Source organism: Ascaphus truei, chromosome 2, assembly GCF_040206685.1.
Source record: "Ascaphus truei isolate aAscTru1 chromosome 2, aAscTru1.hap1, whole genome shotgun sequence".
Classification (NCBI taxonomy): domain Eukaryota; kingdom Metazoa; phylum Chordata; class Amphibia; order Anura; family Ascaphidae; genus Ascaphus; species Ascaphus truei.
The window spans coordinates 48,267,581-48,278,453 of NC_134484.1; the positions used below are offsets into that span (position 1 = coordinate 48,267,581).

The window sequence follows — 10,873 nt, forward strand, 5'->3', positions numbered from 1 at the left end:
CTTGTTTATAGATTTATTATTGTACCTTCTTTTAAACAACGGATCCCCTGCAGCTAAATTGTGAGACTCTAAAACAGGGGCCCCCTCAATTTCTGATGTCATTTGGAAATTCTCTTACAAGAATTCTTGTTCCCACTCGGGTCAGCCAAAACAAAGCAGTGACATCATTCTAAGATGACATGGCACCTTCCTATTGGATGACCCCACCGCTATCTTTCTTTTCCATTGTAAGTACTGGCAAAAGTAAACAATTCAATATCTAAATTAGGTGGTCCCTAGATCTTTGAGCGTCGTCATCCGGCTCTAAGAATTATTGCTTTGACGTATCGATTGTCAAGGGGTTCTCAATCCTCTAGAGCTGATCTTGCCAAAACTGGATTCTCGATAAGGACTGATCACGCTTAGGTTCTTAATCTTCCCTGCTCCACTATGGGTTCTGCGAATTCAAAAATTTGGACTTTTGCTGTGTACACTTACTCCATAGGAATAAAAGATCGTCGGATACATTCATCTCATAACACTGTAAAAACAAAAATACTGAATTCCTGCTATTGAATTTACCTTGTGTGGTTTTTCCATCACATGGGCAAAAGATACAATAAAGGTTGTGATGAATTAATAAACAGAGATGTGTATAAGTGTTTAATAGTTTAAACATTATGACAAGATTGAATGTGGTATTAACAGTCAACATTGATTGAACCTAGTATTAAAAAAAAATAATAAAAAAAAAACTCCCCTTATGTAATAGAGATTTACTAATGGCTCCACACAAATGCCTTTTTGTTTACAAAATGTCCATGAAAAAGAAAGAAAAAAGGTTTTACAACAATATTGTTAGAAGTCCGTCTATAATAAGACAAAAAGCAGTTCAGTTCCTCATGGCCAGCATTGCATTAATGTCCCAAATGAGATTCCGTAATTGATCCATAATTTGCTTCAACTGTTGATTTTTCTGTTTCAGTTTCTGTAAAAAAAAAAAAAAATTTTTTTTTTAGGTGTGGTTCAGCTATTATCGAAGGAACCTCTTGCCTACCCCGCCCCACTCCCTCACTCACTCCCACCGTGGCCATCTGTTTATATTGTTTTACTCGGACTAGAAATATTAAGATTGTTACGTTTATACCAAAAGATATTGCAACTATTGTCCTTTTTTCTGTACCCACACCCTCCCCCTATATTACTGTATCTACAAAAGAAATAAAAATTGAAAAAAAAAAAAGAAAAAAAAAAGGATGTGGCTCAGTCTGGAAGGGTGGGAAGCGGGACGGGACCACCAAATTTAAACAAAACTGTCAGGCTGACAACACTCTGGATACTGGCTTTTTGTCCTTTCCAAAACACTCCAAAGTACTCTAACTTGCTAGTTTAAATGACCTGTTAGTTCTGTGATTTTACGTATGTTGTGCTCTCGCTGCCAGGTAAAGGTGCTGCTGCTGCTTACCTGAGAAAAGCCAGCATAGCTGCTTATGTGACAAAACACTAAATACCTACACTGAGTTTGGAGGATTACAGGACAGGATGACTACAAGAACCAATGTAAGATAACCAATATTTAAATGGAGAAAACCTCTCCTATGAACGAAATGACAGGTTTAATGTGGTTACATCTGCGTAACTGTTACTTTTTTTTATTCATATCAGACACTGAAATATTTTTGTTACGTTTTCTAATAACCATTGAGAGCTGAAACTTGGGAGGGGTTTGGCTTCCTATTGCTGCTCCCTTTTGTCATTGTGTGATCAGCATTTGCCTGCACAGCCAGCGGTCCCCTCCGCCCCCATCCATCCCTGATCTTTACTCGATATGTAAAAAGGACTGGCTGGGACAAGGGTAAAGAAAACACTTGATTTATAAACTCATCTGCATTCAAATATCATCCCTAAGATATTCAACTTGTACTTCATTTCCCAAAGAATGAAAGCAGACACATGTTTGCCATCCGCTTGGAAAGATTTGTTTATGGATTGCCATTAAATAGTTAAATTCTGTACAAAAGATTGCTCTCTGGTGTGGGATTACACCTTTCAATATTGATGGCGGCTGCAAATGTCAGGGAATAGACCCCAGGGGTTATCACTATTTGCCTGGTACTGTGACATAATGCTAAAGTTCACAATGGGGGAGATGTGGGCACATGTTTGTGGTTTTGGTACCTGTGTTAGGACTTAGTAGTGGTATACATGCTGCCCTCATCCTTCAGACCTAGAAACCTCTCGAGCGTAAGAATGCCTTTGTGTACCTAGAAATCCAGCGCTCAGCAAATTGGAAAATATGGTATTTGCTTCTCCTACGTAAGGATGCACTTACAAAAAAATTAAATGAAAAAGTATAAGTGTATATAAATAATTATACAGGTGGCGAGAGAGCAGATCAGTATGTGTGATACTAGTATGCCAACAATCTGCTTACCTGCTGTGTACAGGTTTTGTTTTCAATGAACACAGAGCAAAGCAAGAGGTGGAAGATAAAAGCAACTCATTAAAGTTACAAATCTTCTTTTCACTTAGGACATAACGGTGTGTTTGCCACACCCATTTTTCTACTAAATTTATCCTAAATGAATTACCACTTGGCAAAACTGGAAAATTATTTAAAAAAATTAATTCCTGTCCCTAAATATTGAAGTCATATAGTAAATACAAAGATGGGTAGCACAGCGATGGATCGCAAACAATTACCCCCAGTTCTTCTATGTTGTGGCATGGTACATGTACGAACCATGTCGTTTGACAAAGTCCTGAACTTGGCAGGAAAAAACAAGTAAAGTCAGCCATACAGTTTTGAACACAAGATAATTGGTGGAGTAGCTACAAACGTAGCAAACGTCATTGTTGTTCTCTGGTTATGGTAAGATATGTTGATATAGTCCTGAATCCAATGGAAACTGTGTGTTATAAAAAGGATATGTTGTAGTTGGGATATGCGAGTAGTATATATAGCACATTGGAAAAGTTCACTCTTTGCATACATTTATAGTAGGTGTTTGTTGGTCGAGGGGGTGGCTTTAAAGGCAACTTTTATTTACTGATCTGCATAAAAATATGTCAAAAGCAAAACAAACTAACACCTAATTGTCTACACCTAAAACATAGCCCTAAGTCTTATCGCCAAAAATATTCTTGGTATGTTGGTTTGAGGCAGCCTACTCCCAAGGTGAGTAGCATCTGCTCCCTGTTAGCAACAAATAGTCAGAAGCAACTTCCCAAGCGAAGAACATATTTCTCAAAAGCAGAAAGAGGTACAGGTACCCAGAGAATAGGAATACACTCCCAATAGTAACCAATGCAAAACAAATAACATACATGCGTAGCAAGCATTATTTGCACCTGACAAGTGCAACAATGCACCACTTTTTTGCACGCGGCTAATTCAATTTCAATGGTGGCTGCTCCCCCTAGCGCACATTGTGTGTCCCGCTGCAGAACGCCAGTGGAAGCATTAACGCCTGCAATATCTGTACAATAGGGAGTCATGATTTTTTAAAACAAAATTGCAATAATTCCACAATGGTCCTTAACAGTCCATAAGTATGAAACCTTAAAGGGAAAACTGAAACTCTCTACCATTAGAGAGACTCTAGTACTGTACACAAAATAGCAAAAGCAAATTGAATAAAAACAGCATAAAAATGGGGTGGAAAGTACAACACATACAAAATCTGCAATCTACAAAAGTGAAGGAAATCACACACTGTCAAGAATGCAGACAACTACTGTGTGTCTAAGCACACGCATAAAGGTGAAATATCCAAATTCTAGTGATCTACAGACTGTTGTAAATAACCAATCCACTATAAACAGTGTACAAAAGCAACAACCCCTAGGTGATTTAGGGGGAAAAAACACAAAAAAAAATGAGTGTACAGCACTAACTAAAAAAGGGAGAAGACACTAAACAATATGGTGAGCAAAAATAAAAAATAAATAAAGTGAGCAGGGGAGCTGAATGAGCAGGGGGGGGAGGGGGCAACGTAAACACTTCGGGGGGATAAGCCCCTTGTAGGCCCGTTCCCACTTGCCCCTATTGGACAGTGGTACTTCCCTCAATAGCCTTTGTCAGCAAACAGAAAAACAAGTGCATCCCATAGTGTCTCCCTCTCTTCACAATGACTCCTGTAACAGCAGCCGCAAAATAGTCAACTTTCCTCTGGATAGACACTGTGCACAGCAAAATATGATCTATTGATCGTGCAGGGATCTGTCTGAAACATTGTAATGTTTGGAAATACAGTTGCATAGCATAGTTTGTTCGTTGTTAGTAGTAGGATGTTCATTTGCAGAAAGCATTCTTACTCTTCTGGCTATAAAGCAAGCGCATTTTGTCTGCAGAGTGGTAAAAGATCTTGATACCTCTGCATACTCCTCAGTCTCCAACAGATCTGTATACATTCTTGAAAAAGTTATAATAGTGGATGTTTTTCATGGGTCAGAGGCGGAGTGATTTGTGCTGAAGGAGAGTTACAGTGGCAAGAAAAAGTTTGTGAACCCCAATGATAATTACGGAAATTCCATGGGTTTTCCATGATAACCTTCTTGAGTCAAAACCAGTCTTGTCTTAAATATGTACTTCTCCAGCGTGGTTCCGAGTGATCTGTGGCGGCGTCCCCCATAGCGAGGGTTCGCCCCCATCCCCCTAGGAGGCGCAACTCCCAGTTTACCTACCCTTGCTCTAAGAAATGCACACAAAAGTAGCCAAATATTTGGATTAGAATGGTTAGATTAGGAATCAGTGGTTCTCAACTCCAGTCCTGAAGACCCTCCCCCAACAGGTCAGGTTAAGGATATCCCAGCTTCAGCACAGGGGGCTCGGTCTCAGATTGAAAACCTGACCTATGGGGGTTGGGGGTCCTGAGGACAGGGAGTTAAGAACCCCTGGATTAGGTTGTTAAATAGTTTACAAAAAGATTGTTTCATGGTCAGCTGCAGCAGATCCCACATATTGTGCAGTATTTTGTAATCCGACTGAATGCCGTCCCTACACTGTTTTGTATTGCTTAATTTCTGTACACTTATCAGTGTGGTGGGTCTGATCAGAGGGGGATAAGAGTTGATTTCCCTACTTATACATGTTCTACTTCTTGTGTGTTACAGTCTTTGGTTGGTTAAGGAACGTGAAAGGGTTTGACCCAAGGTCTGCCGCATGTCTCAGTCACTCCATATGCAAACACACACACGCAGAATCCGTTACCTTATTTACTTCTAGGATCTCCCTCTTTTCTTCACTTGCAAAACGCAGCTGGCTGGCAGTGCCACGGTCATCGTGCTTCGAGTTATCTTCTTCTACATATGGAATAAGTTGCTGTGGATCAAGACATAACGAATTAAAAATGAAGATTAATTCATTCAATTCCTAAAAATATATATATAAAAAAAAAAAAAGTTCTTACTCGTTTATTTAAAAAAAAAAACGGAAACAAATTGGTTAAACAAGGCACAAACGCTATAACATGACTTTTAAAGCGGCAATACAAGTTGGCCTTTCCTACCCATCTTTTTTAATTTTTATTACATAGGGTTGAAGCACAGGGTCTCCACAGCTGAACCCCATTGATTTCAGCTCCAGGGTGCTGGTAGCCGATTGGCACCCTAGTGGTGCACTTAATTAGCCGCTTTTCAAAGCTCCCGCACCCTGCGGAAGCCGTAACACGATTTGGCTTCCTATTGGCCCATTTGACGCGGTAGCTTTAAACATGCTGGAGTTACCGGCACCCCCTTTGGAGGTAAGTATCTCTGGAAGCAGGGGGTCCTCTGAGCTGAAATTAACAGGGTTCAGCTCCAGAAACCCTGCTTCAAAATATATGTGAGAAAAAAAGGGCTAAAATAAATAAATAAAAACGCTTGCTTGGATCCCTCCTTCAAAGTTAAAACCCAGATACGGTTTTTGAAAAGCTCATTTCTATTAATGTCTCATTTGGAGAAACCTGATCAATAAATTAATAAAATGCCTGAAGGAAAACTGAAACGTTAACATCTATAAAGAGCAAACATGTTTAAACTAATGCAAATATGAACACGTTCTTTAATTAACAACAGTTCATATTACAGTAAAAACTCATTATAAATGCTGACACTATGTGAACAAAGAAAATTGTCTTGTGTTAACATGAAAAAAAGATAGAAGAAAAGTAAGGCTGCGCTTATAGTGCCGGCGACAGCGACGGTCACTGGAAAATAAAATAAATAGAGATGACTTCCAGCGATCGTGACCAATCCGGCGCTCCGTGCTTACTATAAGCGCACGAGACGGCGGCAATGCATTTGTTTTGCCGCGACGTCGCTGTCGCCGGCACTATAAGCGCAGCGTAGGGTAGCAGTGATACCTTTAATGGGTAACTAATGAGTGCAAGCTTTCTGGACCAGCCACGTCCTTTCATCAGGCAGATTGTCACACGAAAAATAGCATGTCATATTTATACAAGGGCCTTACAAGACTGGACATACGGATCGATGATCATTTATGTGATGCAGAAAGTGAAAAAGCCATGCAGAAAAAGGCAAGGATTTTACGCCTCCGCTACAAACTCCTGATGCACTTCTGCTACGGTCTGGGCACTTTTTACTCCTAATGTGGCTAAGTCTGCCAAAATAACACTTAGATTGTACGCTCATTGTTGTCATTTACCTGTTGCACTTATGCCCATTGTTTGTAATGTACATTATTTACCTCCTATTGTTCTATTGTAAAGCGCTGCGTGCATTGTTGGCGCTATATAAATAAAATTATATAAACAGTGACCCAGAAGCCATGTTACCAATAATAAAAAAAAAAAAAATATTTGACTTAAGACTTTTTCTTTAGCATTAAAATGTTCAACACTTTATAGTTCGTTATTTGTAACGCAAATACTGACTGCAGGTTCACTACTATACATTGCATGTTAGCAGACCATGGGGAGCTTGCAATATGCACATATGATTCTCGGCTTAGAACAGGAATAGCAACTGAAATGCTTAAAGAAGAAAAAAAAACTTGCCTCTATTGGCACAGGATCCAGCCCAGCACAGTTTTCATTGCACTTGTCGTAAACCAACCGGAGTTTACGGAAGAGTATTGAGAGCTGACGGAGATGTTCTTGCAGCTTTCCTAACCTATCCTGGTAGGTCGCTGTGTGGTAACTGACACCATTTGGCAGCTAAAACAAAAAGGAAAAAGGAAACATTAGGACCACCTCACAAGGCAAAGGTGAATTTTTCACAAATAGGAACTAAAACTATCTTCCAGTATAGCCATGACTGTACTTGCAAAGTAAGCCCTTCAGTGGGTTGTCATTGCAAAGACCAAGGGGGCGGATGGGGTCTCAATACAAAATCTGGCTTTCATTCACAGATCAGCCTCAGTGCAGCGTGATATTGGGGGGGGGGTCTCATTTCCCAGGGTGCGATGGGGTTGGGGGGGTGAAGTCTCAGTTCTCAGGGTGCGATAGGGAGTCTCAGTTCTCAGGGTGCCGCAGTGTGAAGGGGGGGGGGGGAGTCGCAGTATGATGGGGGACATCTCGGTGGGGAAGGGCGTTGCAGTGCGATGGGGGTGGGGAGGGGCGTCGCAGTGCGATGGGGGTGGGGCGTTTCAGTGCAATGGGGGTGGGGAGGGGCGTCCCAGGGGGGTAGAGGAGGGGCGTCGCAGGGGGGTGGGGGAGGGGCGTGAGAGGCGGGGGAGGGGCGTCTCAGTGCGGTGGGGGTGGGGAGGGGCGTCTCAGTGCGGTGGGGGTGGGGAGGGGCGTCTCAGTGCGGTGGGGGTGGGGCGTCAGTGCGGTGGGGGAGGGGCGTCTCAGTGCGGTGGGGGTGGGGGAGGGGCGTCTCAGTGCGGTGGGGGTGGGGGAGGGGCGTCTCAGTGCGGTGGGGGAGGGGCGCCTCAGTGCGCCGGGGGTGGGGAGGGTGGGGAGGGGCGCCTCGGTGCGCCGGGGGTGGGGAGGGGGGGGAGGGGCGCCTCGGTGCGCCGGGGGTGGGGAGGGTGGGGAGGGGCGCCTCGGTGCGCCGGGGGTGGGGAGGGTGGGGAGGGGCGCCTCGGTGCGCCGGGGGTGGGGAGGGGCGCCTCGGTGCGCCGGGGGTGGGGAGGGGCGCCTCGGTGCGCCGGGGGTGGGGAGGGGCGCCTCGGTGCGCCGGGGGTGGGGAGGGGCGCCTCGGTGCGCCGGGGGTGGGGAGGGGCGCCTCGGTGCGCCGGGGGTGGGGAGGGGCGCCTCGGTGCGCCGGGGGTGGGGAGGGGCGCCTCGGTGCGCCGGGGGTGGGGAGGGGCGCCTCGGTGCGCCGGGGGTGGGGAGGGGCGCCTCGGTGCGCCGGGGGTGGGGCACCTCAGTGCGCCGGGGGAGCGGCGCCTCAGTGCGCCGGGGGAGCGGCGCCTCAGTGCGCCGGGGGAGCGGCCTCAGCGCGATGGGGGAGGGGCCTCAGTCACCTGCATATTGCGCAGCAGCTGGAAGATCTCCATGGTCCTGAACACAATGTCCTGCACCGTCTCCTGCCCGATGCGGCACAGAGACGCCGTATTCACCTCCCGTGCCGCCGCAGCCGCCTGAGCACCGGGGAAGCCTCCGGCTCCGAACGCTGCTGCCATTCCAGCTCCTGAGAGAGGCGGCACGGACATCTCTCACTAACCGGGAACTGCGCTGCTCCAGCGAGCGTCACATCCACCGCTCAACTCCAGGCCGCCGGAAGCGGAAGTACGGCTTGGGATACTTGCTTGCCCTTCCCAAAATGGCTCCGGTCACAACATCCGGGTACCTAAAGGAGGCAGAAGCATACAGGAGTGGCGTGCGCGTTATGACATCATAACTTCTCTCCCCCTGAGATTCCAGGCGCCCGATGTACATGGCAAACTCTTCATAGCAGGGGACTGATTGTGCCGGGATTCACTAACCCGCAATACAGATTATCCCATCCCGCTGCGTACAACGAGGATATTATTAATAGGTCTCTCTGCTAGCAATAAGATTCGCAGAGACACCGCCTGACGTGATGTGTCTGATAGATAGGACAGACACAAACATACAAAACACCCCGAATAACAACAATGCTCTTCCTGGCTGATGGCTCTACCTGGTTGTAAAACAATGTTTTAAAGGGTAAATAACAAATGACAACTGTTAGGTTTGAATTCGTAAGACAAAGAGGGAGAAAGAGACTCAATTGATTTGTTGATTGATTGCAATCAATTTGAAGCAGTGTGACCACTAATTTCTAAGCGAGTGCCGTTATTTCTCTTGTTTACTGAGGCCCTTGCACTCTCCATCCATTAATTAGCCTGAGGCAGGAGTTTGTTCTTCAGATTTTAGTTCGACATAATTTTTTTTGCAACAACAGTGCAAGTCATTCCAAATAGCTACCTGGTATTAGGTGTGCTGTTTGACAATCTCACAATACTATAACTGAAGACGTGGCGGCTACTGAGTGTGTGGTGCTTTACCTGTGGCTCACAGGAGGCCTGGACCTCTGCTGCTGGGAGCCTGGGGTGTACCTGATCCGTCTGGTGACCCCGCCTCCACCTGTGAGGGATCCTGACGGCGCCGGATGACCCAATGCAATAAGATCACACACTTGTATTTAATAACAGTTTACTGAACACAGGTACAACTAGATATATCATTAACCCACACACAATATAGGCCTCGCACGGCCGTAGCCCCACCGTGCCCTCCAACCGTAGTGTCCACCCCTGATGGGATTTCCCCAAAGTACTGAGGGGCCCCATGGCACCCAACCTCCCTGGTGTCCACAAGAGCCAGCCCACCCAATGAGACAGCGCTGCCCATAGTAACCGAAAGTGTTATAGTTGGTGCATGTTGTGAAGTATCTGCCCAGGTGCTCCAGAACCCAGGTATGGCCGAAAAGCAAAAGGGATCCACTGATCCAGTGACGTCGATGTCAGCGAAGCCTCTGTGTGGGGTGAACTCCGGTAGGAGGGTCTCACCTTTGATAGTCTGATGGGTGGTGGTCCTGCCCCAGACCAGTCTGCAAATCACTGTGCGGCATCTTCAAATGGCACTATACACTAATTGTGTACAGCTACAGGGGAAATGGCCCTAGCTAGGAGTTTCCCTGTAGCAGCCACAATCTGATTAGGTGAGTGGGGCCTATCTTGGAGTTAAAGGGTTAATCTGGCCTAGTCTGGATGCTACTGACACCCAGACCCAACCTTCTCTTTCTCTGTTCTGGCTCCAACTGACAGTCTCCCTAACTGTCAGAATTCTAACTGCCATGCATCTTTCAGCCCTATTGGTTGCCTGGCAACATGTGGTCTGCAGCCCGTGAGGCTGCTGGGATTTGTAGTTCCCCTGCTGTGCTATACTCCTAATGGCCTCTGCTTGCTACTGCGCATCCCCCCGCATTCTCCCCAGCCTGCCTATGAAAAGGTAAGGGGACGAGGGGGACTTGGGCTATACTAAGAACAAATATTTTCTAGTGTAAATTATGCGGAATGGGGCGGGGTAGGGGGTGAATTATTGTTATGCCTTTTCCTCTCAAATGTAATGGTCAATGGATAATGAAAACCGTTTTCATATTAACGCTGATTGTGATCTTCAGTAAATCTCTGCTGCTAATGGATTATCTGCGCCTGCAATATCCTGTCAGCAATTTTATAATTGTCTGCCTACTGTTACTGAGATTGAGATTTCTATGGAAATTGTGTTCTTTTGTATACACATAACTAACAGTGCAAACAGACAAATTTTGTTGCTGTATGCATTCTATTTTTTTGTGCTTAAAACTTCTGTTTTTGTGCACAAACTGTAATTTTGTTCAATTTATTTTATTTTACGTGTGTGTGTGGACACACACATATATATATATATATATATATATATATATATATATATATATATATATATATAGTGATAATGGGGAAAAGCGGGGTTGCAGACCTGCCTAAGACATGCAGATG

General features: G+C 45.3%; 1 protein-coding gene across 3 annotated transcripts; it reads right to left on the reverse strand.

The window, feature by feature from the left end:
- Positions 1-629: 629 nt before the first annotated feature.
- Positions 630-10,148, reverse strand: MED30 (mediator complex subunit 30). 3 transcript variants are annotated; one of them, XR_012792818.1, is made up of 6 exons: positions 9,902-10,148; positions 8,390-8,715; positions 6,978-7,136; positions 5,192-5,302; positions 2,158-2,306; positions 630-967 (listed from the first exon to the last, which is right to left on the reverse strand). XR_012792818.1 is itself a non-coding variant. In XM_075582399.1 (5 exons), the coding sequence occupies exons 2-5, from the start codon at positions 8,576-8,578 to the stop codon at positions 872-874; spliced, it is 555 nt and encodes a 184-aa protein (XP_075438514.1). In that variant the 5' UTR covers positions 8,579-8,715; positions 9,902-10,145; the 3' UTR covers positions 630-871. The 3 variants fall into 3 exon arrangements, 2 of the variants coding, with proteins under 2 accessions (XP_075438514.1, XP_075438515.1); XM_075582399.1 differs by lacking the exon at positions 2,158-2,306 and having other exon boundaries at positions 9,902-10,145; XM_075582400.1 differs by lacking the exons at positions 630-967; positions 2,158-2,306 and adding an exon at positions 2,725-4,450.
- Positions 10,149-10,873: the final 725 nt, after the last annotated feature.

Bases quoted from the DNA above. Each gene is read 5' to 3' on its own strand.
- MED30 (XM_075582399.1), bottom strand. From the start codon at position 8,578: ATGTCCGTGCCGCCTCTCTCAGGAGCTGGAATGGCAGCAGCGTTCGGA. The intron at 5,303-6,977 runs GCAAGTTTTTTT...CTTGATCCACAG, and splicing joins TGGATCCTGTGCCAATAGAG to CAACTTATTCCATATGTAGA. The intron at 968-5,191 runs GTAACGGATTCT...TTTTTTTTACAG, and splicing joins AGATCCTAGAAGTAAATAAG to AAACTGAAACAGAAAAATCA.